General features: G+C 41.2%; 1 protein-coding gene across 3 annotated transcripts in view; it reads left to right on the top strand.

Moving 5' to 3' along the window:
* Window positions 1-24,532, top strand: part of ABCA1 (ATP binding cassette subfamily A member 1) — a 134,834-nt gene extending 110,302 nt beyond the window's left edge. For all 3 annotated transcript variants that reach the window (XM_058523695.1, XM_058523696.1, XM_058523697.1), the window contains 19 exons: window positions 959-1,053; window positions 2,012-2,044; window positions 2,993-3,098; window positions 3,959-4,033; window positions 4,550-4,719; window positions 6,009-6,186; window positions 8,122-8,237; window positions 8,345-8,489; window positions 10,266-10,389; window positions 11,698-11,827; window positions 12,093-12,213; window positions 13,253-13,315; window positions 13,952-14,058; window positions 16,810-16,951; window positions 17,343-17,477; window positions 18,461-18,564; window positions 19,160-19,252; window positions 20,210-20,453; window positions 21,078-24,532. In XM_058523695.1, the coding sequence (XP_058379678.1) occupies window positions 959-1,053; window positions 2,012-2,044; window positions 2,993-3,098; window positions 3,959-4,033; window positions 4,550-4,719; window positions 6,009-6,186; window positions 8,122-8,237; window positions 8,345-8,489; window positions 10,266-10,389; window positions 11,698-11,827; window positions 12,093-12,213; window positions 13,253-13,315; window positions 13,952-14,058; window positions 16,810-16,951; window positions 17,343-17,477; window positions 18,461-18,564; window positions 19,160-19,252; window positions 20,210-20,453; window positions 21,078-21,218 (2,322 nt within the window). In that variant the 3' untranslated portion in view covers window positions 21,219-24,532. The remainder of the gene's footprint in view (window positions 1-958; window positions 1,054-2,011; window positions 2,045-2,992; window positions 3,099-3,958; window positions 4,034-4,549; window positions 4,720-6,008; window positions 6,187-8,121; window positions 8,238-8,344; window positions 8,490-10,265; window positions 10,390-11,697; window positions 11,828-12,092; window positions 12,214-13,252; window positions 13,316-13,951; window positions 14,059-16,809; window positions 16,952-17,342; window positions 17,478-18,460; window positions 18,565-19,159; window positions 19,253-20,209; window positions 20,454-21,077) is intronic.
* The last annotated feature ends 1,735 nt before the right edge of the window (window positions 24,533-26,267 follow it).

The raw sequence follows: 26,267 nt of genomic DNA, 5'->3' as shown, positions 1-26,267 counted from the left end.
TGCAGGGTGGGCCGGGGAGCTTCTGCTTGGGAAGAAGGAGTGGATGATGTATCACTCAGGAGGGTCTCTTTTAGTCTTGATCTTAATTCTTGTCATAGGGAAGAGTGTGTGAATTTTGAGGGGAGGGGGCTTAGACCACATGGTTCCCATATTTGAGGGAGCTTAGTACTTATTTGTTTGCGTTAAAGCCAGAACACAACACTCTGGATCAATGGGCTGTGGAAGACACGCTGTGGCTGCTCCCACAGTGTTGGTGTCACACTACATACTGTGACAGGTCCAGCTTCCTCCCTGGCTCTGCCACAGATGAGCTGGTGACCTTGTATGGGCCACTCTGAGTCCCTGGGCCTGTTTCCTCACCTCTAAATTAGGGAGGCTGGGCCATAAAACTTTGGCGGGTCTCATCAACTCTGACATTCTCTGAGACTCTGAGTGTGGGAAGTGGTTCTAAGCCATTTTTCTGAGACCAATTTCAGGAAGAGGCCTGCTCGTGATATCTCTCTGCTGCTTATCAGCATCCAGGTTGCTGGGTGAAGACAAGCAACTTTAAATGGGTGTGAGAACTTGAAGAAGTCCTGGTTGTCTCTCTTTAAAATAACAGCTAATCTGTTCATTAGTATGATTCCAATGAACAAAAGAATTCACTAGGCATAGTCAATGATGCTGCTCCCTAACAACTTTTGTGACTATAAAGCATCATATTTTACTGTCTGTTGTTTAGTGGTTCAGAATAATTTCCTGGGGAAGACTTTGGCTTGGCATAAGTGAATGGCCAGTGCCAAGGGCAGAAGGGACCAGGTCTTGGTGGTTGGTTGGTGGCAGTGCCTGGGTCCTGTGGGCAGCGTCTGGTCACACTGTGGTCCATGTTTGAGGGACATGTGTCACTGTTGTCCTTGTTTTGTTTCCTCCCCCAATTCTGGTCCATAAAGACACATGTGCTTGGTTTTTCTGATAACAGAGAAAACAGAACACTGCAGACATCCTTCAGAACCTGACGGGAAGAAACATTTCGGATTATCTGGTGAAGACCTATGTGCAGATCATAGCCAAAAGGTCATTATTTACTAAACTTGGCCCTTGCTTTGTCATTACTCATCAAGGAATTAGAGGCCTAAAAATAGTGGACTGAGTAGTGGGGGAAACATCAAATTTTGGCCTGATGTTGTCTTTTGGAAGTTTAGGATATTCTTTCAAACTAGAAAAGATGATGAAAAGTATTATGAATATTTGGTTGTCAGCTGCCTGGCTCCAGAATGAAAATAAATCTGAATTCAAATTTGAATTCTGCCCCTAAGTAAAGGCTGTTTGACCAGGGGCAGCCACTTATTGTTTTAAAGCCTTAGTTTGTATAAAATGTGATGATAATGTTGCTCTTATTAGTTTTTTGTGAGGATTAAATGAAATGACATATGGACAGTGCCTCTCCCGGATGGAATGCATGATAATATGTGGCATATAGGGATAATATGTGGCTACCTGGGCCACTCCGTAGCCTGCCGTGGCTGTGGAGCCTCGGAAGAGCGGTGTAGCTTCCTGGGGCATCGCAGCACAGTGCTGAGTCCTTAGCTGATGTTTAGGAAATGTCTGTTCTGGCTTCCTTCCCATCAGCTTGGTTAGTTGGGCCTCTGGGTTAGGAGTTCTCAGTGACATTACATGACAGGGCATGCTTGAATGCCAGTTACTGTGAGTTTCCGAGAAAGAGGCATAATCTCTCCATATGTCATCCATAATTGAAGTATTACTTTGAATTTAAAAAGCTTCTAGTTCTGTCCCTTCTTTGTCTATAAGGTGGTTTTTGAATTGGTTAAATCCAAGGCATGATTTTCATATAAATAATAAGGTTTTAAGATGGGGAGAAGAAAGGACATGCTGATTAGGGCTTCTTTCTGTGGGCACAACCCTACATCACCACCCTGATCACAGGATTATTTCTGTCCCTTTGTTGTATCCTCAGGTAGGATCAGGGTTTCTTTGAACTGATTTTTGGTTTCTTTGTCTTTGGCTTCTGCAGCTTAAAGAACAAGATCTGGGTGAATGAGTTTAGGTAAGTTGACTGCCTTCTGTGCTTTCTTTAGTTTCCTCGACTCCTGCAGTTGAGGAGGATGCTTTTGATGCAGGGGTCATGGATCCTGGGAGGTTGTTGTTATGCGGATTGTTTTGCCTGTAGTATTTCTGCTTGGTTCCCAACTGCCACTTCAGAGGCCTTTGAAAACTTGGCATGCTGATTTCCTTGAGGAGATTCAGAAGTTTCTTGTGGGTCTCTAGGGATTTAATAGGAAGCACAGTGTTGTGAGGAGAATACCTATGCTAGTTACACTTTGCCCCAAAATCAGATCCCGGGGGTCGTAGGGACTCAAGGACAATTTTTCAGGCCGTTGGAATCAGACTAAGAAGGTCTTGGATGAAATAAAAGGCATCAAAACCATCTCTTGGAAAATGAGATACCTTATATCACCACCTCAAAACTTAGCTCTCTGTCCCTGCTTCCTACCTTTGCTCTTTGCCTTTTCCCTAAAGGCCAGGACCTACAGAACTCTGAGCAGAGTAGACTGGGACCCCTACAGTGGCCCTCATGCTAGGCAAGAGCCAAGGCCTCTCTATAAGCCCTCCTTGGCCTCTCTGGTCAGTGTCCCTCACTACTCGTCCTGACTCCCCATCTGCTTGCCTTGAGACCCAAGTTCATGCCTGAGCCCCCAGGGTTGAAGGAGCAGCTGCGAGATGAATGACCATTCTTTCCTCAACGTCTCAGATGTCTCACTCTGTCTATAATGAGGCCCAGGTCCTTCCCACTTGGGCAGGAAGCATAAAAGTTAAGAGATTGCCGGAATCCATTAGAGAAGGCCAAGTTGTAACCTGTTCTGAGTCTAACTTTGGTCCTACTTTGAATAAGCAATTCATCTATGTGAAGCATGTCCACACTCAAGTGGTGTCTGCTGCTGAGGGATATCGTGCACCACACTGTCTGCGTTTTAATGTTAGGCTGTTGTTTTAGGTATGGCGGGTTTTCCCTGGGTGCCAGTAATTCTCAGTCACTTCCTCCAAGTCAAGACATTAATGATGCCATTAAGCAAATGAAGAGACACTTGAAGCTGGCCAAGGTACAGTATCCATCCCAAGACCTGTCAGAAAATGGGCCCAGAGTTGCTGGTACATGGGAGTAGTTGGCAGGTAAATCAGATCACCTAGCAGCTTATTGTTAAGACTTTTGAATACAAAGCCATCACTGGCACTTAGTGATCTTGTGCCAGCCAAGACTGAGCAACTCAGTGTATATTTAATATCTGAAAGTGTAGAGCAAAAACCAATTCAGAGATTTAAAATCTCTCATAATAACTTAAGTTTATAAATTTAGCCAGTGGGTACATAAACTAGGCATCAAGCATCCTTTTCTAAAACAATTACTGGTTAAACAGGAAATGAATCATTTTCCTTAAGCTGGCAGCTTGCTTTAGGACCTGAGAAGCACTCACTTCATTTCTCTGTATCTCAAGTTTCCCATTTTTAAGTGAGAATTGAGAGGGTCGGATGATATGGATTCGATCACGGGTGGCAGTGAAAGTCCTAGAATCTGTCTCTCTGCTTTTGAGGCACAGACCCCACGAGTCTGACACATATACACATTGAGTATAGTTTTGGGTCTTAGGATGACGCTAGGGGAACATTTTGAAAAATCCTCACCACCCAGTTATAGCCAGACATCTGTGTCTTAGGACTTTGAGTCACAGGGTTTTCCCATGATTCCTTCAAGACTTGTGGCTCGTGGCAACATCAGTGCTTTAGATTTCTGGTCACTTGTTTCTCAGGAGCCAGTTACTCAGTGGCTTCAAATTTCACTTCAGTGAAGGAGGCAGTAGTGGTGTTGCCCTCCACAAGGTTATCTGGTTGTCCAGACTGCAGACTTCCTGTTGCCCTTCCCTTGTGAACCATCCCAACTGAGGCGCATTTCTTTTGTTCACAGGATGGTTCTGCGGATCGATTTCTCAGCAGCTTGGGAAGGTTCATGACAGGACTGGACACGAAAAATAACGTCAAGGTAAAGCCCCCTGTTTCAGTAGCTTCTTTATGAATGATAATCTTTATGTTCCCTGAAGTACTTCCAGCTCATGATAATGTTGATAGGGGTATTCATGACAGAGAAGAGCAGACTGGTAATTTTACTGGCGAGGCTGTACAATATAATGGTTAAGAGAATTTGCTTTGCCACCAGACCCACCAGGTGAACCATTGTGACCTTGACCAAGTCACTTAGCCTATCTAAGCCTCAGTTTCCTAATCTACAAAATAGAGGCAGTGATCATGGTATCTCAAAGCTGTGGTGAGGATTAAAGGAGTTACGGATGTAAGGTAAACAGCACAGTGCCTGGCCATACAGTCAGTGCTCAGTATACTCTGGCTGCTGTTGTTACTTCGCCATGTTCTCTAACCATAACGTTTTGTCCTGGTATGTGACTGGAATTTCTGAAGTTTACATGCATGTTTTTTTGTGTGCATCTACCTCTGGGAGCAGGGTTTGGGAACATCACCTTGTACCTGCTATGTTTTATTTCAGGTGTGGTTCAATAACAAGGGCTGGCATGCCATAAGCTCTTTCTTGAATGTCATCAACAATGCCATTCTGCGGGCCAACCTGCAGAAGGGAGAGAACCCCAGGCAGTATGGGATCACTGCTTTCAATCACCCCCTGAACCTCACCAAGCAGCAGCTCTCAGAGGTGGCCCTGTAAGTGGAGCTATGTCTGGACGGATCAGGTGGGAGAGGAGAGGGTGTTTGGGGGAATCTTGGAGCAGGGAAGGAAGTATGAGCTGGTTGTCTACAAACACTTAGGGAAACAGTTACGTTATGGGATGTCTGGGCTGGTCCAGGCTCTAGACAGAAAATGATCAGTTTATGAATTGGCTGACAGGGATTAAACTGCAGAAGATAAATGACTCTGATATGTAAAAACCATTACATTTAGTGAATTCATATAAAGTCAGTTACATTGTTAATAAAATCCTAAAGTATTTTAACTCACCATTCACACGATGTTTAATAAAAAGTCAGTTTCATTGGTTTTGAAACCACTGTTTTTAAACTTGGTGAAACATGCCTTAATCAGCTTGTGTTTTTAATTCCTGGAGAGTGTGTCTGTGTGTGTGTGGTGGGTGGTGTGATGGGTGGGTGGGTGGGTGGGTGGGTAAGAAGTTCACAGTATGATCTAATTTAGTGTATAGCCTTTGGAATCATAGGGATCTAGGTTTGAATCTGGTTTCTAAACTTTCTGGATGTATGGTGTTAAATGAGGCAATTCATGTAAATTGCTAAGTCCAGCACTGGGCACATAGTTGATATTCAACACACGGTAGACCTTTTCCTGTATATGGAGCATGGCACAGTTGTTATTTCTGCTTAACTCGTATAGAATATCAATATATGTCACTGGGATCTTTATACTAAGCTCAGATAAAATTTATATATATAAATTTTTTTATAGTAAACCTGTTTAATGGACTTATAACACCATTCTTCTTATAATAAGAATCTGATGGAATTTTTGTGTGTTAGATTGATATGCCACACGCTGTTGTTTTCAAATTTATTTACAGCCAGAAATTGTTTGAAGAGTTTCACATTAATATTTCTGCTTTATTTAGTTTTCAAGCTACACTAGTCTTTTATGTGTGAAAATTTACAACTTATTGCTTTTAGAAAGTCAAGAACAGTGGAACAAAGTGAATGCCATTAGGCCACTCTTCGACTTCCTCTAATAGTTTCTTTATGGCGCTTTTGACCTCAGTGGAATCAGTTTTGCATTTAAATTGTCAGGTTTTTTTTTTTTTTCCTGACTTGAAAATAATCATCTGTAACCCCGAATAAAATCTATTTGGTGAACAGATTTTTTTCCCTGGGCTATGCTTCAGATATCTGTGTGTGTGTGTGTGTGTGTGTGTGTGTGTGTGTGTGGCCTCCTGATTGAGTCCTCAGCGACATCAATGGCCCCTCATATCCTCACTGCCTTTCTTTTTCAGGATGACCACATCAGTGGATGTCCTCGTGTCCATCTGTGTCATCTTTGCAATGTCCTTCGTCCCAGCCAGCTTTGTCGTGTTCCTGATCCAGGAGCGGGTCAGCAAAGCGAAGCACCTGCAGTTCATCAGCGGAGTGAAGCCCGTCATCTACTGGCTTTCCAATTTTGTCTGGGACATGGTAAGAACACCGGTCTGCTGCTGCTTATAAATCTCCATCAGGGCTGTGGATTGGATGAAAGAGCCCCTGGCTAGCACCAGGAAGTGTTCTAGCTGGTCTAAAAAATGAATGAAAAAGGAAAAGGCAGAGGCAGTTGTACACTTCCATGTCACCAAACACGGTGTTAAATACAGAGCTGATCTTACACCAGAGAGAAAATCTGTCCACACTGACTGCAATTAACACCACCACCACCTAATTTCCTAAGTGAAAACTTTTCAAAGAAACACTGAGGTGGAAGACTCTTAGTCAAAACTCCAGTGCCTCTTAACTTGTCTGATAGATTTTAACCTCCAGAGTCAGAGCATTCTTTTGACTTACTACGAAATCCGTCTGTCATTTGAAAACTCTCTACATTTTACCACAAGCTTATCCGTCCACTGCAAATATGTTTTTTATGCCAGCTATCGTATATTGCTTCTGTTTGGACCAATATGGAGGACTTCAAAGAATTCTGAAGTTCTAATTTTTGTAAAGTAGAGTTGAAATATATCTCCCTGTGAATTCCATTAATTGTAAGCCACACGTGTGAGCAAATTTAATTCTTCTCCCACTGGATAGGCCCCTCAGATATTTGAAGACAACTTTCATTTAACCTAAATCTTTCCCAGATAAGATGATATATGAGAACACACTGTAATCTCTAAAACACTGTACAAATGTGAGTGATGATGATGGTGATGATGTCTGTGCTGATTAGAGGAAGCCTCTCAGACTTGTGACTCTTCTGATCTGATCACCTCTCTATGGCCATGCTGCATATTGTTAATGTCCCTTTTGAAAAGCAAAGCCCAGAATTAACCTTGTGTTCAGGCTGTGGTCTGAATGGTCAGGAGTCTGGAGAGAGTTGACCTCTATCCCATGCTTCTGTTACTCAGCCCAAGGGTATTGTGTTTTGGGAGTAGCACTGTCTTGTTGGCGACTTGGTAGTGAACTGAAATCTCCATTTCACAGGAATGATTGTGGAATAGGGTCTCTTTCATTCTATACTAATGCAATGGACTTTTTTGAACCCAAACTTTATATTTATCCCCGTTAAACTGCATCTTGTTTAGTCTCCATTTGTTTTTGTTTTTGTCTTGATCCAGTAATTACTTCGTTCAGTAAACACACACTGAGTGCTCACTATGTGTTTGACTGTGCCGGGTATAGGAGATTCAGAGATGAAAGTTCAAGTCCCAGAACTCAGGGACATCACTTATCTTCCTGTGTATTATCTGTCCCTCCCTGCTTTAGAGCCTCTGATGTTTGCTGTAAGCATGTCTGAGGCAGAGCCCTGTGGACTGAATCTGCAAATTCTTCTAACAGCCAACAAACCCACCATCCCCTCCCTGCCCATGCTTTGCTCTGCCAGCTATGAATTCTCATAATTATCCTGTGGTCAAGTCTTTATTTCTGCATTTTAATGCTTGATACACTATCTAGATAGACTTTAAAATTATTTTCAACGTGATGAAACAATCTGACATTCATGTTGTAAGCGCTCGCCTCATAAATAGATTATATGTGAGATTGAACTTGGGCAGACTATAATATAGCATTAATGATGAAACAGACACAATCATCTTCGGGAAGAATAATGGAAGCTTATTTGCTGCCTGTGAAGTTGAAATTACTGACTGGGAATCCATCGTTCAGTAAGTTTACCGAGCGTGACACCTTGGCTTAGCTGTTGGAAAGACAGAAAGGGCATGTAGTTTATAAAATCAGCCAAGGGTAAAATGCTTGTCAAAATGTATTGTCCAGTATTTTGATTAACAATTTATGTGGCTTCATTAATTGAAAGTTATTCTCCAATATGTTTTTCTGCCCTTGCTTGTCCGATGGTGGTGAGGGCTTGGGCTGTGTTGTGTCTTTGACGGAGGGGTGAATTTTATTCCCTTGTTTCACTTTCAGTGCAACTATGTGGTCCCTGCCACGCTGGTCATTATCATCTTCATCTGCTTCCAGCAGAAGTCCTACGTGTCCTCCACCAACCTCCCTGTGCTAGCCCTTTTGCTTCTGCTGTATGGGTAAGGCCCCTCGGGGTGGGGGGTGTCAGTGGGTAAGGCATATGGTGCCCAATGTCAGAGGGAAGGCAGGGGGCACCCAGTGGACATTTGTCTTTGTGCCTTACCAGGTGGTCCATCACACCTCTCATGTACCCAGCCTCCTTCGTGTTCAAGATCCCCAGCACAGCCTATGTGGTCCTCACCAGCGTGAACCTCTTCATCGGGATCAATGGCAGTGTGGCCACTTTTGTGCTGGAGCTCTTCACCAACAATGTGAGTTTCTGCAGAGAGAACACCTCCTGCTGGGATGAGCATCTCTGGGGGCCAGAGGACAATGTTTAATCATGATTTTATTCTACTTGTCTGTGGTGTTAACACCACAACCACTCACTCTGTCCTTTTTCAGATTCTCTCTTCCCTGGGTTTGCACATTATCTCTCTCTCCTCCTTTTCCTTATATTTCTCTGATCAAACCTTTCAGTTTTCTTTGACATGTTTTTTTATACTCCTTTCTGTTTATTTTTTTTATTTTTTTTTAAGATTCTATTTATTTATTTTTTACCCCCAAAGCCCCACCAGACAGCTGTATGTCATAGCTACACATCCTTCATAGCTACACATCCTTCCAGTCGTTGTACGTGGGACGCGGCCTCAGCATGGCCGGAGAAGCGGTGCGTCGGTGTGCACCCGGGATCCGAACTTAGGCCGCCAGCAGCAGAGCGCTCGCACTTAACCGCTAAGCCACGGGGCCGGCCCACTCCTTTCTGTTTAAATGTTGCTGTTTTCAGTATTCGGTCCTCTGCTATCTCTGCTTTCTGCTTTAGATACTATCTCTGGGTGATGCTATTCATTCCCAAGGCTTTACCGCCACCTCTCAGTGTTGTTTGCTGTAATCTCTCAGCTCTGTGCCTTTAGCCCTGATTGTTTCTGTGAACTCTAGTCCCACAGTCTCACTTGCTTAGTGGATGGCTCCGTTTAGATAATTTACAGACACCCCAGACTCAATATGCCCTAATCACCTGTCCTCTCAGAACCTAATATTTCTCTTGCCATTCCTGTCACTCTGGATGGCGTTACCATCCATCCAGTCACTCCAGCTGACAATATTAGGGTCATCTTATATGCTTTGCTTTTGCTTATTCAGCTGGTGGGAAGAATCTTGTCAGTTATTCTAACTATAGATCTCTTCAGCAAGGTTCCCTGTCCATTCCTCCTGTCATTACCTTTGTCCAAACACCTTAACTTAGCACGCAAGGCTTTTCAGAGGGGTACAACTCTTTCTGGCCAGTTCCCACCACACCCTTTCCCAACGCACTGTGAGGTGCTGCTTCAGCTGAGTTGTCCCTTAAACCCACCACACTCCTGTAGGCCTGGCTTTAAATGCCCTTCCTCTATCGGAGCCTGTTAGTATCTCACTTATCCTTCAAGACTAAACTCAAATGTGAAGCTTTCCTTACCTGCCTCGTAGGAGGTGCTCTCTCTTCCCTGTGCTCCCAGAGCCTGCAGTTCATGCCTCCAGTACAACACATATCCAATTATGTAGTAATTTCCTCAGAGTCGAGACTGTTTGTTATTAACCTTTGCCTCCTGTGCCCTAGTACAGTGCATCCAGCACATAGCAATGTACTCAATTGTTGGATATTTGGCCACTGCTCGCTTGATGTATTTGAGAAGAATTTTTAAAATTCCAACAAAATCCTGAAACTGAAATATTGACCCAGACATGAGCAATTTGTTTAAAATGCTAAGCAAATATTTTGTTATGGATTTGCTTTTGATTAAACATAACCATGTTTCTAAACTTTGCTCATATTTCTCCATATTCATAGCATTATACAGGATATTCTAAAGAGCAAAATTTTATGGTGTTATATATCATCAGCTATGGCTGCTGCTATTTATTAGTATCTGAATGTAAAGGTTCAGTTTGACCCCAGGGAATCAAATTCTTTTCTTCCCTTCCATATTTCAGACTTTGATAAATTTTTAGCCTACGCCATGAATGACATTCAGTTTCTCCCTCTCTCTCTGTCTGTCTTATGTTTTCAGAAGCTGAATAACATCAATGATATCCTGAAGTCTGTGTTCTTGATCTTCCCACATTTTTGCCTGGGACGGGGGCTCATTGACATGGTGAAAAACCAGGCCATGGCTGATGCCTTGGAAAGGTTTGGTGAGTGACAGCAGTGACTAGAGGATGCTTCAGCAGAGATGGCAGTTTGCATGGGCCTTGCTACTCTGGCCTTTGTTTTGGAAAGAGGCTGGTAATGGGGCACAGGACTTCCCACCACTGATAAGGCTCATGACAACGAAGCTGGTTGTGGCGTGGGTCTTGTGACACAGCCATTTGTCTGTGCCTCTGATAGCATTGAGAAAAGTATAGAGGGCAATTTTGGAGATAAGATACTGGCTTTAGCGTGGACCTAATGCCACTGGTTGTGTTTGTCAGAGTTATTGGAAAAGTTAAACCACAGCTTTGAGAATTAGATACAGGCCAGAGAATCAGAAGGAAAGATGCAAACTTTGGCTCTGACTATGAGGAAAATCATGGGCCTGCAGATGTGGCCATATATTACCTTTTACATAGTCTATAAAAAGGTAATTTACTGCAGCTCTTTCTACCTTTGGAGTCTTTAAAAATTTTTCTCCTGTGGCCACATTATGATTCTTTACCACTGGCTCATATAGTTAGATGGGCCATGTTATTTAATGGACATAGAAGAGGGACTTTTTTTTTCCCCCAACTTGGAGGTACAAAGGAGATGTATAAGGAATTTAGGGAATATTTACATAAAACCAGATGATTTAATTGAGTCACTAGGTTACATTATATGCTACTGAAAGGTGCATCTCTTTTTTTGAGGAAGATTAGCTCTGAGCTAACATCTGTTGCCAATCCTCCTCTTTTCTTGCTGAGGAAGACTGGCCCTGGGCTAACATCCATGCCCATCTTCCTCTGCTTTATATGGGTCACTGCCACAGCATGGCTTGGTAAGTGGTACGTAGCTCCGCGATCGGGATCCGAACTCGTGAACCCCGGGCCGCTGAAGCAGAGCGTACGAACTTAATTGCTACGCCACCCGGCCTGCCCCATGAAAGGGACATCTTTTAAAAAGTACTTTCTAATCTTTCTCAAGTGAAACTTGTAATTTGCTAAAATACCCTAAGAATTATTGTGGATTGTTTGCTTTTTTAAAGAGAATTTTTGGCATGTCTCATTAAAAAGGAAACATTAGATATCTTAGATGAAGTTACAGATCTAATACACACTGGCTCTGAAATTCTGATTGACACGGGGTCCCAGTATATTTCCCCAAAACCCTACCCTGAATCAGATTTGGAAAGTGGTCACTCCATTATTTTTTCTTCCTTGTCATGAGTGAAAACCATTGGTGTTTCTAGGAACATAGGTGCATGTGACTCTGAATTTGAGGTCTTTAGTGCCTCCATTCTGACTGGATCTCTGCACTGTGTCTGCCAGGGGAGAATCGCTTTGTCTCGCCACTCTCTTGGGACTTGGTGGGACGAAACCTCTTCGCCATGGCCGTGGAAGGTGTGGTGTTCTTCCTCATCACAGTTCTGATCCAGTACAGATTCTTCATCAGGCCCAGGTGAGCTTTCTCTCAGAACTCGTGGAGCGCCTGGTTGAGGCCACAGAGGAGGAGCACAGGGCAACGCTCATCACTGGTGGTTGGATTGAATTGAACGCAAAGCAGATAATCAAAGTGATTTTCCTAATGTGGGCAGCCCCTGGCCTCCAACACTGCCGATCCGGGAAACTGTGGAGAGTAGATTTTATAGGACTGCTTTAGAAACCAGATCTTTCTCTTGAAAAGCAGCTTGGAAGTTGATTTTTCTTAAATTTTTTCCCCTAAGACCTATAAATGCAAAGCTTCCTCCTCTGAATGATGAGGATGAAGATGTCAGGCGGGAAAGACAGAGAATTCTTGATGGTGGAGGACAGAATGACATCTTGGAAATCAAGGAGTTGACTAAGGTGAGGCAATGAATACAAGCTGTAACAACTTGTCTTCAGTTTTTCCAGCTTTATGTGTTGGAAATTAGCTTTTTGCTGACTTGCTTAAGAAAAAGAGCATGCTTCCCAAAATGTGCATCTAAACCAAACTTCTGTCAATTTAATTTTATTTAAAGTACACCATGGAGGGCCAGCCCCGTGGCTTAGCGGTTAAGTGCGCGCGCTCCGCTGCTGGCAGCCCGGGTTCGGATCCCGGGCCGCACCCACGCACCGCTTCTCGGGCCACGCTGAGGCCGCGTCCCACATACAGCGACTAGAAGGATGTGCAACTATGACATACAACTATCTACTGGGGCTTTGGGGGAAAAAATAAATAAATAATAAAAAAAAAATTAAAAAATAAAATACACGATGGAGATTTCTTAATTAAAGAAATCCTACTGAGAATACTTTTGTAATGTGAGTTCTCATTCTTGAGTATATTTGTTTTTCACACTTACATTTATGTGTTTGTTATTAAAACATACTAATATTGTATATCTAATCAAAGCTGAGGTAGGGAGAATGAATGGTTGATTTTGAGTTTCATGGTCCACAAAGTTGATACTGTATATCGCTGTTGCTCAGGGGGAGGATCTGTTTCAGCCCTCTCTAGGTGCCAGAATCCTAAGAATTCACTTTTTTGTGATATGTACAATATTTGCAATGTTTTGATTATAAATTTTTACCCTATAGAATTTAATGTTTAAACTATTTACAATATCTTTATATATTAAGTAAATAAAAATTATGTAGATATTAATGACCAATATGTTTTTTAAAAGGTTGATATTAGATTAAAAATAAAAATAAATTCACTTTTATTTTGAGCTTCAGAGTCATTCAGAAGGCAGTTGCCACAGAGATAGGCCAAGGCTCTTAGCACATCAAATATGTGACTTAGTCTTATCTATGGGTCTTATTTCATGGTGTGTTTGGGCTATAATTCCCTCTTCCTCAGTTGCTTGAGATGGCTGTGAGTTCCTGCGGCTCATGAATTTTTGCATTTTGTTTATCGTAGGTGTATAGAAGGAAGAGGAAGCCTGCTGTTGACAGGATTTGTGTTGGCATTCCTCCTGGCGAGGTAAAGGCACTTTGCCTACGTTGTATTTGTCCCTATTAATTCAGACTGTCTCTACCCAATCCAACAACACTATCTGTGAGGGGTAAAAGTGGTTTCTAAAGGCCTCTCTATTTATGTCTGTGTGGAGCAATCAGTCATTGAGAGGATGGGGACCCCATTTGTCAAAAGAGAATGATTTTGGATAATCTCAGGCAATTTAAGAAAAGCATGCACATCCAGTGCATGATTTTGTGATCTGCTGAAGATGACGATGAAATTCAAATAGATTTTAAAAAATAGATGTTCTCCTTTCTCATTCATGTTGGTGTTCTTTTATGCCCTTTAGCCAGATTAGAGGGTGAATGTGACAAGTTGGGTTTCATGACTGCTTCACACATTAACTTTGGCCCCAACCTGATGACTCAAATAATATTTACAAATATGCCCACCCTTAAAATGGTCTCATTATAAAATATATGTTTAAATATCTACATGAGTCCTTAAAACCCAAAAAATATTTAATTCTTCATTGATATTTAAGAATGATGTTTTAGGATCATGTTATATAAAAACTAAGCTGAGGTAACACTTTTATAAGGGTCATTTATATTCAGATTTTTAGTAATTTGCTTACACAACTTACCCAATATTTTTCAGTGCTTTGGACTTCTGGGAGTTAATGGGGCTGGGAAATCATCAACTTTCAAGATGTTAACTGGAGATACCACTGTTACCAGAGGAGATGCTTTCCTTAACAAAAATAGGTGAGACAAGAAGTGGTCTGTATTTTGCCACAGAGACTTTTTTATTACTTTATTTAAATAAATATATCGTTCTTTTTCTTTTTTTTTTCTTTTTTTCTTTTTTTTTTGCTGAGGAAGATTAGCCTTCAGCTAACGTCTGTGCCAATCTTCTTCTATTTCGTATGTGGGTCACCACCACAGCATGGCTAAGGAGTGGTGTAGGTCCATACCTGGGATCTGAACCTGCAAACCTGGGCTGCTGAAGCAGAGCACGCCGAACTTAACCACTATGCCACAGGGCCGGCCCCTGTTATTTTTCTGATTATAACAGTACTATATAGTTTATAAAAATGCTGAAATATAGTAAAGTGTATAGAAGAAAAATAAAAACATCCATAATCCCTCTTTCTAGAGGTAACCACTATTTACATTTCCTTTCAGTCTCACTCTATTTTTTTTTTAACAGCTTTATTCAGGTATAATTTACATACCATACAATTTACTTGTTTTAAGAGTATAATTCAATGATTTTTAGTCAATTTACAGAGTTGTGCAACCATCAGCACAATCCAATTTTAGAACATTCCCATCACCCCAAATCTATTTTATATATACATATAAATGTATTATAAAATTGAGAGCATACTGTATCTAGATTTTTAAATTAGTTTTTATTGTTAATGAGCGTATTATATTTCCCAATGAGTTATATATTCTGAGATATAGAATTTCACATTGCTGCATAAAATTCCTCTATATACACGTACCTGTAGTTTATTTAGTCAGTTCCTTTTTGTTGGACATTTATTAGTTTCTGTTTTTCACTATGTAAATATGTCCTTGGATTCATCTTTGATTATTTCCTTAGGGAAAATTCCTAGAAGGTAAAAGGGTATGTACTTGCCAAATTGCTCTCTATAAAGGTTGTACCAGGTGATGAGGCCACCATCAAGCCATTATCTGAGAATGCACAGGTCACTAAGCAGTCTGATCTTTGGGTACAGCTCCACTTTAGAGACCTGTTAGGCAATGTTACCCTTGAGTACTCTAAATATGTGGGGCATCTCTAGGCTTTTTTTTTGCTGAGGCAGACCGGCCCTGAGCTAACATCTATTGCCAATCCTCCTCCTTTTTTTTTTTTCCCTTTTTGTCCCCAAAGCCCCAATAGATAGTTGTATGTCATAGCTGCAGATCCTTCTAGTTGCTGTATGTGGGACGCAGCCTCAGCATGGCCAGACAAGTGGTGCGTCGGTGCGTGCCTAGGATCCGAACCCAGGCGGCCAGTAGCGGAGCACGCATACTTAACCGCTAAGCCATGGGGCCAGCCCCCTCTCTGGGCTTTTTATATGGAGAAATGGTACAAGGCAGTGACTTTCAAACTTTTCTGACCATGACCCATAATGGCAAATACATTTACCTCTCAACCCGTAAATATACAAAAACACATACACATGCACACATATAAGTTAAGTAAAAGTTTCATAAAATAATACTACTATTGCTACTTGTAGTGCACTCTGATATTTCCTATTCTTCTCTATATCATGTCATTAAAAAATGCTGATCTTGACCCACTAAATTGATTTCACAACCCACTAATGGCTGATGACTCACAATTTGAAAACAATGAACAGGGGCTAGTAGCCAATACAATTGAAAAGAGCGCGGAACTTAATGTACTCGTGGGGCTCCTCTTCTGTCTCTTACCAGTTTTTTCAGTAGCAGTGTAAAGGAGATATTTAAGAGAACAGAAATTCTGGAATGGCAGGCCTAAGGCTACACACCTGCTTCCCCAGGCTTGTTCCTAGTACCAGGATCCTGGGGCATCTCTAGCAATAGCAGCAATAACTGGCCCAAACTAAGGTTTGTCACAGTGACTGGTTGTAAGAGCTAGCTTGGGCATTGTAGCTGTGAGGGCCAGGCACAGTGTCCTTGGGCGCCTCAATCGTAATTCTGGAAAAGGCTGGACCTGGGACTACTAATTAGATATGCAGAGAAGCATGAATACTGCTGAAAGGCCAAACTCAGGGCTCTCCAGAGGTGGCTGAAGTGCAGCCATCAGACTGGATGTAACACTGAGTTTCTCCTACATCAAGGATTCTTAACCTGAGATTGGCTTCATAGGGCCTAAAAGCTGCCCCCACAATTTTATATGTAAAATTGTGTCTATAGGTATATTTTTTTCTTGTCACTAGATTCTCAGAGGGTCTATGATCAAAAACACCAGGAGAGTGCCTGGCTTGGGTATTTAGCAGAACCAAGGGGTCTGGAACATGCTGTGGCCGAGTCATTGTATAAGCATCATAAAGCAGAAGGAGGTCACACCCAGAGTTGCTGGGCTTCCTGTGCGTCTGAATGGTCATGAAGGAGACTTTGGAGCAACAAGGTGCTTGGTACATTATCACTGGGCCACAGAATCAAGTCGGGGATGGAGACTTAGTGTTAAAGCCCCAGGACTGTGTGACCGAGGTTGTTGGTGGAGATGGTGCTGCAGTTGGGATGGACTTGGGGATTTTGAAACGGGACTGAGTCTGCCGATTGAGGTGTTGGGGGAGCCAGGTGCAAGGACTGGGCAGGATAGAGGCAGGAACCCTGACTGCCAGGAGGGGCTGGCATCCTGGGGGCAGAAAGGCTATTCCTTCAAGCTACAGCAGGTGTGCTCACTGGTATTTTTGTCATGCACAAGCATGCTTTATAGGAATATTTGGCAAGATTGTCTCATCATAGTATCTCTGAATGCTTAAAACCTGACCAGTTTTGTCTTTTTTGCAGTATCTTATCAAACATCCATGAAGTACATCAGAACATGGGCTATTGCCCTCAATTTGATGCCATCACGGAGCTACTAACTGGAAGAGAACATGTGGAGTTCTTTGCCCTCTTGAGAGGAGTCCCAGAGAAAGAAGTTGGCAAGGTACCGTGGGCACCAGAAAGCCGGCCTGCCTCCTTTGGCATCCTAACAATATACCTTATGGCTTTGACTTGCACACATGACCATCAGCTTCAGGCTGATTTTCCTCACGGATGCAGCAATCTGACATGCTGGCTCTTTGCACTTACTTTCAGGGTGGGAATCTGTGGTGGCAGTGGGGCGGGGATGGGTGGGCAGGCACATGCTGGAGGGTGAGGGAGAGTGCTGCTCCCACCCGCATGAATCTCTTCCCTCTGGTTTTGGCTCCTTGACACTTGCCAGGTGATGATTACAGAATATGATCTTACCTCGGTGAAAGAATTTTCATATGTAAGAAAGCATGACATAGTTACCAAACCAGACAAAAGCCAAGGTGTTTTTTTTATCGCTCTAGGTTGGTGAGTGGGCAATTCGGAAACTGGGCCTTGTGAAGTATGGAGAAAAATACGCCGGTAACTACAGTGGAGGCAACAAACGCAGGCTCTCAACAGCCATAGCTCTGATCGGCGGGCCTCCTGTGGTGTTTCTGGTGAGTGTGACTGTGAATGGAAAACATTACTCTTCTGAGGACCTGTATGTCCAGGGATATTGCATGACTGGCTGGGCAATCGCAAGCCCCCTCCCCCAACCGGGAACAGCAGAGCAGCCTCAGAGAACCAGAGAGAAGCTTTCTTGTTTCTCTCCTTGACACATAACTGGGGTGGCTCTGCCATGCCCTCAGATGCTCCAAAAGAGAGGTACTCGAGGGACCTTGTTTCTCTGGCATGGAGAACCCTGACAAGTGTGGCTGAGGCTGGATTTGTGATTTGACCTTTCTCTGGAACATTCTTTCTGACCATCTATGTGTTCAGCTCCTGAAGATAAAGAGTGTATGGACACAGCTTCAAGATCCCTAAGGTTGCACCTGGGTCATAGTTCGTTACATACAGATAGATGGAAAACAGAAAATTAGACTGGACAGTGACCCTTGACCCTTTATCTTCTGCGGAGCAGAGGATTGAAGTTACTACAGGAAGAAGCCTTGGGTTGAGGCTTTAATGTTATTCAGACCATTTGGATCTGGAATTTGTTTCTCTAAGACTGGCAGGTACAATATAACATGCTAAGCTGGAGTGAGCTAGAATAAAAAAAGAAGAAAAGGAATTTTATGCAAACCTTATACTGACTTTAGTAGAGATTTCAAACAAAAAGAATTTTTAGTATATACCTGTCAGTCATGAAAAGATAAATGACAGTAAATGGCTTTTTCCCTTCCCTTTATGAAATTTAATTTCATAAAATATTAAATTATTTGAGTTTCCTACTTCAATGACACATTTATAGAAATGAACTGGTTACAAACGAATATGAAACTTATTTTTGTGTGCAAGGTCTGGTTCTTCTTTGGCCCATCAAGAAATAACTAGAATGATAAGTTAAAATTTAGGCTATTTCAAAGATGCTTCTGCATTTAAAAACAAATCTTTGGTGTTTTTCCAGCAAATAATAGAACTTATTTTATTCCAATTATAGGATGAACCAACCACAGGCATGGATCCCAAAGCCCGGCGATTCCTGTGGAATTGTGCCCTAAGTATTGTCAAGGAAGGAAGATCAGTAGTGCTTACATCTCATAGGTCGGTACTGAAGACTTGGCTTGGCTTCTGTGTTGTCTGATTTTTAAGTTTTCCAAGTAGTATATATGATCATTGTGTAAAAATTAGAAAATTCAGAAAGGCAAGGAGAAAAACAATTATAATCACCTGAAATTGCATCACTAGGAGACAACCATTACTATCATTGGACTGTATATCTTCGCAGAGTTTTCCTATGAAAATCTATACACACAAGTGTGTGTATGTTTTTACAAGGAAAAATGGAATTTTACAAGGAAAAATGGAAGCTTAGTATATATATTGCTCTTTTTCACTTCACAATATATTGTGAACATTATTCCAAGTCAGTAAATTTAGATATGTCATCATTTCTTATAGCTGTTAGTCGTGTTAGCACTGTTCCTCTTTTTGTAGACACTGGGATAGTTTCCGATGTTTTTCACAATTGTAAACAGCACTGCATTGTTATCCTACATCTGCATTTATTTGTAACAGGATGCAGTGATGCCTTAGGAAGCTGAGAATCCATTTCTTTGAAATGCTGGATGTCATGCTGATGTTCTGATGGTGGTAGGAGCATCTCTCTGAAACTAAAACTCATTCTCTTTTCCCACAGTATGGAAGAATGTGAAGCTCTGTGCACTAGGATGGCAATTATGGTCAATGGGAGGTTCAGGTGTCTTGGCAGCGTCCAACATCTGAAAAATAGGTAACAAAGATAATCTCATTGGGATAGCACCTACTGAGAAAGCTTGCATTTATTCTTTTGTGAGTGTATAAATGGTGAGATAAAATAAAGGGAAATAGGGGCGGCCAGGTGGCTTGGTGGTTAAGTGCATGCGCTCTGCTACTGGCGGCCCGGGTTTGGATCCCAGGCGCGCACCGACACACCGCTTCTTCGGCCCTGCTGGGGCCGCGTCCCACATACAGCAACTAGAAGGATGTGCAACTATGACATACAGCTATCTACTGGGGCTTTGAGGGGGAAAAAAAAAAAAAGGAGGAGGATTGGCAATAGATGTTAGCTCAGAGCCGGTCTTCCTCAGCAAAAAGAGGAGGATTAGCACGGATGTTAGCTCAGGGCTGATCTCCCTCACAAAAAAAATAAATAGATAAAATAAAGGGAAATAAACTGAGCAAAATGGTATAGTAGCAAGAATGAGGGCTCTGAAGTCAAACAGAGACACATTCAAATTCTGTCTTCACTTTCTACTGGTTGTGTGCCCTTGGGCAAGTTACTTAACCTTCCTGAAAGTCAGTGTCCTAGGGATATCTACTATGTAGCTTTGTTATATGGATGAAATGGAAAAATTTGCACACACCAGGATGGTTAAAGCATAGGCTTTGGAGTTGAACACAAACGAGTCCACATCCTGGCCCTTCCACTGATGAGCTCTGTGCTATGGGCAGGTGACTAACTCCCTGGGCCTCAGTTTCTCTGTGACATCAGTCAGACTTCATAGGTCCAGGTGAGGATTAAATGACATCACATGTCTCAGGCACTCGGCATGGCACCTCACACAGAATAGGTATTCAGTAAATGAGAACTGGTCCCTCACTCTGTCAAGGACCTTTTTCATGACACGAGTTGGGTTCTCAGGGTTAAATATTCTTTTGAGAAGTTTCCTGAGGATCTTCTATTTGGATTTTTTTTCTCTGCTTTCAGGTTTGGAGATGGTTATACTATAGTTGTGCGGATAGCAGGGTCCAACCCTGATCTGAAGCCTGTCCAGGAGTTCTTTGGACTCGCCTTCCCTGGAAGCGTCCTAAAGGAGAAGCACCGGAACATGCTCCAGTACCAGCTTCCATCTTCATTATCTTCTCTGGCCAGGATATTCAGCATCCTTTCCCAGAGCAAAAAGCGACTCCACATAGAAGACTACTCTGTTTCTCAGACAACACTTGACCAAGTAAGCTCTGAGTGTCAGAAACAGATTTACTTTTCAGGGCGAGGATTCCTGCCCTCTCTCCCCTTCCCCCATTATGGGCCCTAGAGCAATTGAGACCATCTGAGCTTGAATTCCTGGTGGTCTTCTACTAGCCATGCTTTGTACTAAACCTCTCTGAATCTGAAAAGAGAGACAATGCTATCTACTTGATAGGGTTATTGTGAGAATAGATTGTAACAATCACAATAACTGCTATTTGTTGAGTACCTACCATGGCCCAGGCATTTTGCCAGATGCTTTTTTCCATTTAAATTAGATAACATCAAATACCAAACAGATCCTGGCACTTAGTAGGTGTTCAGTAAATATTAGTTTTTGTCCCTCTTCCCTTTAGTCAAGCCTGTATGAGTCAAAGTAAATACATGGTTGAGCAGTTGATGTGAGGGGCAATATAGAAGGTCACTTTTTAAATGGTTTGTGCTTTTTCAGGTATTCCCCTCTCCCTCACACACAGAGTTTTCTAGTTCATCTGTTTATGCAACCTTCTATTCTCTTACCTGATCTAATTTTTACATGGGGGAAAAATGTAACTAGAAAGCGAGCAAGTTCAGTGGTATTTATGAAGGTCCATCTTTCTTTTGACAGGTATTTGTAAACTTTGCCAAGGACCAAAGTGATGATGACCACTTAAAGGACCTGTCATTACACAAAAACCAGACAGTCGTGGATGTTGCAGTTCTCACATCTTTTCTGCAGGATGAGAAAGTGAAAGAAAGTTACGTATGAAGAATACTGTTCATGCAGGGTGGCTGAAAGAATGGAAGAACTAGCTCTTCTTTTGCACCATGTGAAGTGTTCCAGAGGAAAGAGCTGGATGTTTTTGTGGGAAGAAATAAACTGGATACTGTACTGATACTATTCAATGCAATGCAATTCAATGCAATGAAAACAAAATTCCATTACAGGGGCAGTGCCTTTGTAGCCTATGTTTTGTATGGCTCTCGAGTGAAAAAGACTTGAATTTAGTTTATTACCTTATACCTATGTGAAACTCTAATATGGAACCCAGCGGACATATGGGTTTGAAGTACTTTTTTTGTTCCTTTGTATTCTCACTGGGGTTGCAACAATAATTGATCAAGTAATCGTGGCCAGTGGTTATTTTTCAAAATCAAAAGTCATGCACATCCTTGTTCATTGAGCCATGCCATGCCAGGAGATTGGTTTCCTGGTGACACATCCATTGCTGGCAATGAGTGTGCCAGAATTACTAGTGCCAAGTTGCTCAGAAAGACTGAAGCACCATGGTGTGTCATCCACACTTTTTGTGAAAGCTGCTCTGCTCAGAGTCTGTTGACATCATTAACTATCAGGTGACAAAATGGTGCCATATGTGGGGAAGGTCCTGCTTTGATTCCCACTTTGATGAGCTGCTCTGGTGGTGGTAACATGCAAACTGTGGGTGGCTCTAGACAAATGAAGTTTGGTTCCATTGTTATGTTGTCCTCTGCTTGGAGCCATGGGTCTCCAGGGTCATCTTTCTGGGACTCTTTAAATATACTTAGATCCTGGTAAGAAGCAAAGAATCAGCAGCCACGTTGTTGGGGCTGCAAGCTGCAGAGGACAGGGCATGGGATTAAAGAGATGGCACGTTCAAACCTAGGGAGGCCTGTGTCCATTTGTTCTGAGTGTCTGCTAACACGGTACACCGCATCTCAAGATCTTGTTGTTTGACACACATGTAGTATTATGTCTGGCTTTTTAAATTAATCTAGAATAGGAAGAGACAGTTGTATTTTGACAAAAATATTTGTACTTTTAATGTTACTTGGAATTTTAAGTTCTGTCAGTGACTTCTGAAACAGAATGGCCTCTTTGTAGAGCCCCGTGGCATAGAGGAGTATTGCCTCTCTAGCTTTATTTTCTCATGTAAATTTGCAGATGGATCGTCTGACTAGTGCCTAGTGACCAGAAAACAATGTGATGGTCAAGATCTCATGACATTATATTTGAGTTTCTTTAGGATCATTTAAAATATTCTTAATTTCAGTTCATTAATCAACTATTTTTTGAGTGTATGTTATAGCTGAATGAGGAATTATGTATGGATGGGGTGGGGAGAAATTAAGTCTCAGTAGATTTCCTGTGCCATGTTATTCAGCCAACTGGTTTACAAATGTAGGTTGTTTGGTGGTGGTGGTTGTGGGAGCCCACTGAAAGAATACCAGGCAGCCCACTTTTTGAAAATAGCAACAATGTAAAAGCCAAGAGAGTTTAAATGTCATAAGGGTCACAAGGCTAAAACAATGAATACTTTTACAGAGAACACAGCTAGCTTCAAAACTTGTTGAACTTATGCTTATGGCATTTAGTACCTTCAAATAATTAGCTTTGAAGATCTTAGATACCCCATTCTGACAATCTGATTGTTCATCTCTTCAATCACTAGTCTACCCTAAAAAAAGTAAAAATAGCAAATGCCCCCACATTAAGTATATTTCAGACTTTTATAACCCAGTCTTATTCTTTTGAAGTCAGTAAACTTTAAAAAAATATTATTTGAGTGATGCTTAATGTCATCTGTCTTGAGAGAACAAAAATATGAGGGAACTACTGTTTGGGTCAAGTTCAAGCAATCTTTCAATATCATTACTAGTTTCTTCTCCTTTTTCTAAAATTTAAATATTCTAAAGGTGTAAGATTTCAAATCTATTTCAAATTAATCTATATTCTTCTAAAATTTATAGAATGTTATCATGTAACTTGTTAGAAAAAGAAAATGACTTGTAGAAATTAATGCCAATATTGTTTTCTAAAATGATAAAAAGTAATGAAGGCATATTTCCAATAACTGTTAGCATGAGATCATTATATTTTATGCTATCTTTAATGATGTAAAATTCATAGAATAATTTAGTTTCTTCTTGTTTAATATTTTTTTCAAAATCAAACTTCTGTTTTCCCATTTCACTAGAATCATGTTTTAATTCTCTATTATATTAACTCCATGAGCCTCTCCTTGCTTTAATTACTCTAACTTCAAGGCCATATTTTAAAAAATCAAAAGGCACTGTGAACTAGTTTGAAAAAAAAGAATACAACTTTTCAATACAGATTTAAAAGAAACTCTTCTGAGGCTAGAAGCAATCTACAGTTACACGTCAACTTCATTAATATTGTTATCTTTTAGACTATCCAAATACTAATCTTTTAAATTTTCCTGTGTAAACCTAATTATAGTAGAAATTTTTAACCAACTCTATACTCAATCAAGTAAGATTTATATACATATTCCCGGTGGAAATGTAACTGTGTGAGTTTCAAAAATTCTCAAAAAAAGTGTTCAAAGATTTCTGCCTTTGCTTCTTTTGGACACTTTGGAAACCTTATTAACAACTGTGAATGTGAAAAATACAAAAGAAGATAACAAAGCTCTCTATACATAAATGCCCAGCACAGTTAACTGTTAAAAAAACAAACCACCAAACCTCAAACTACTGTATTTCACTGTTTGTACTGAAAGCATATGCATCGTGGCCATTAAATGTTGCACATCATTCATTCACTGTACAGTGATCATTGACTAAAGGGATTTGTCTGTTTTCTTCTAGTGGTTGTATATATCAGGTAAAGTTTTTTCCAAAGAGCCATGTGTCATATCATATTGAACCACTTTGATACTGAGATATTAATTTGTACCTTTGTTACTATTTACTAGTAATAACATAGTACTATAGTAATATTGCTCTAATTCTCTTCAGAATTGTTGCATTCCTTTTTATAGACTGTTTATATGTCCATAAGGATTAAGTATTCTATTCTCCCTTCTTGTACCCTAGGATGAAGCTATGTTTCTGTGCTTTTTCTTTATCGTTGGCCCTTCATCCCAAGCACTTTATGCTGTCTGTAATGGGATCTATTTTTGCACTGGAATATCTGAGAATTGCAAAACTAGACAAAAGTTTCACAATAGATTTCTAAGTTAAATCATTTTCATTAAAAGGAAAAAAAGAAAAAAAGTTTGTATTGTCAATAACTTTATATGAAGTATTAAAGGCATATTTCTATGTTGTAATAGGTTTCGAAATAAAGCTGTGACAATTCTATGGGTCTGTACACATTTATTTTCATGCATTTGTAGCACCACCTACTGTTAAAGCATTATAAAGCCATTACAAGAACAGGAAATGTCGGCTTGTAGAGGGGGAAACTATTTGGCTCAAAAGTAGAAATTTTAGAAAAGCCTATGTGTCCTGTTAATCACAAAAGAGAACTGAAGGGGCTACTTGGAAGTAAAAGAAAGGGTGTTTTGCACTTTCATGATTCAGTTAAGATAGTAACTGATGTTAAGTGAGTTTAAGAGGTTTTTAGATAAACTTATTCTACTTAATGATTATGAAGCTGTGGAGACCTCTGAAGATACTCTGTAGCCAAGCCTATTTAATTGAAACCTCATTCCTTCATTTGGTATTGAGGAAGTGACAAAGGCAGCCTTTGGTGCTCTTTAGTTTTTTCAACCAAAACTACAAGGACACAGGGTGGCAAGTATTCTGGCAAGGTGCTGGGCGTGGTGGCAAGTGTGAGCATGCAGAGAAAGTAGCAAAGCTGGCAGGAGAAATGAGACTGAGACTCATGTGGGGGGTGGCTTCGCATTCTCCTGTACACTGCTGTGCAGAGCCAGCCCTGATGGTCTAGTGGGTAAAGTTCTGTGCTCTCTGCTTCAACGGCTAGTTTGTTTCCTGGTTGTGGCACCACACCATCTGTCTGTCAGTAGCCATGCTGTGGCAGTGGCTCACATAGAACTAGTAGGACTTACAATTAGGATATACAACCATGCCTGGGGCTTTGCGGGGGGTGGGGAGAAGAAGGAAAAAAAAAGCGCTAAAGTGCTGTGCAGTCTACATCCAAGACGGTGTAGTGCTAGGATGAGACGTGGATGTTATTTTTCATAGCTAATTAGCAATCAAAGTCTCAGAAACAATGTCTGCTTCTCTTGGTACTTGCAGAACCCCTGTCAAACAGCCACTCGTAGGCAGCACAGTGGAGTCATGGCTCTCCTTGTGACCCTTTCTGAACAGCCGTGACGACATGTAGCGAGCAGTCCTTTGCTGAGGTGGGCTCTGAATTTTTGTGAAGGATCTTGGCTTGCGTGTGAGCCTGGCTGACCCCTCAGTATCAGTGTCACAACTCTGTCCTTCCCCCTTGAAGTCCACATTATAGCAACTTCGATGAAATGAAAGAAAACTGTTTCTTTGTGAAAATGACAATTGAAGGAGAGAAAAGAACTACTGAAAAATGAAAAGGCAGATAATTTAGACAATAAGTTATCCATGAGTCTTGACTAAAACATTCTTCTATCTAGAGAAAAGCCTATATAAACATTTACAGGTCCAAAAATGTCTGGAACTTTTGGAATGCTAATTCATATTTAAATATGAAAAAGTATAAGAGAAAATTAACCACCTTTTTCAAGTGTTGTACTGTCTTGTCAGGCACTTCATTTAATCCTCAATTAATACCTGCTCTATGAGGTAAGCAGTACCATTTGACATATGAGTAAACTGTGGCTCAGAGGATAAGGAACTTGTCCCAAGTTACACCGCCAGTAACTGGAAGAGAGTTCTTTCTGGGGAAATTGGGTGTCAGTTAAAATTGTCCTCGTAAAATCAGTTCGGCAATAATTTAACAAATATTTATTAAACTCTCTTGTGAGTCTGATATTTTCTAGGTCCTGGGGATACAGTGTTGAAGAAGACAGAATTCCTCCTCTAATGAACTTAAATCTCAGTGGAGAAATTATATTCACATCACAGTGGATGTGTGGACAAACAAATG

Source organism: Diceros bicornis, chromosome 28, assembly GCF_020826845.1.
Source record: "Diceros bicornis minor isolate mBicDic1 chromosome 28, mDicBic1.mat.cur, whole genome shotgun sequence".
NCBI classification, from domain to species: Eukaryota; Metazoa; Chordata; class Mammalia; order Perissodactyla; family Rhinocerotidae; genus Diceros; species Diceros bicornis.
This window is presented reverse-complemented; position numbering and strand designations above follow the sequence as displayed.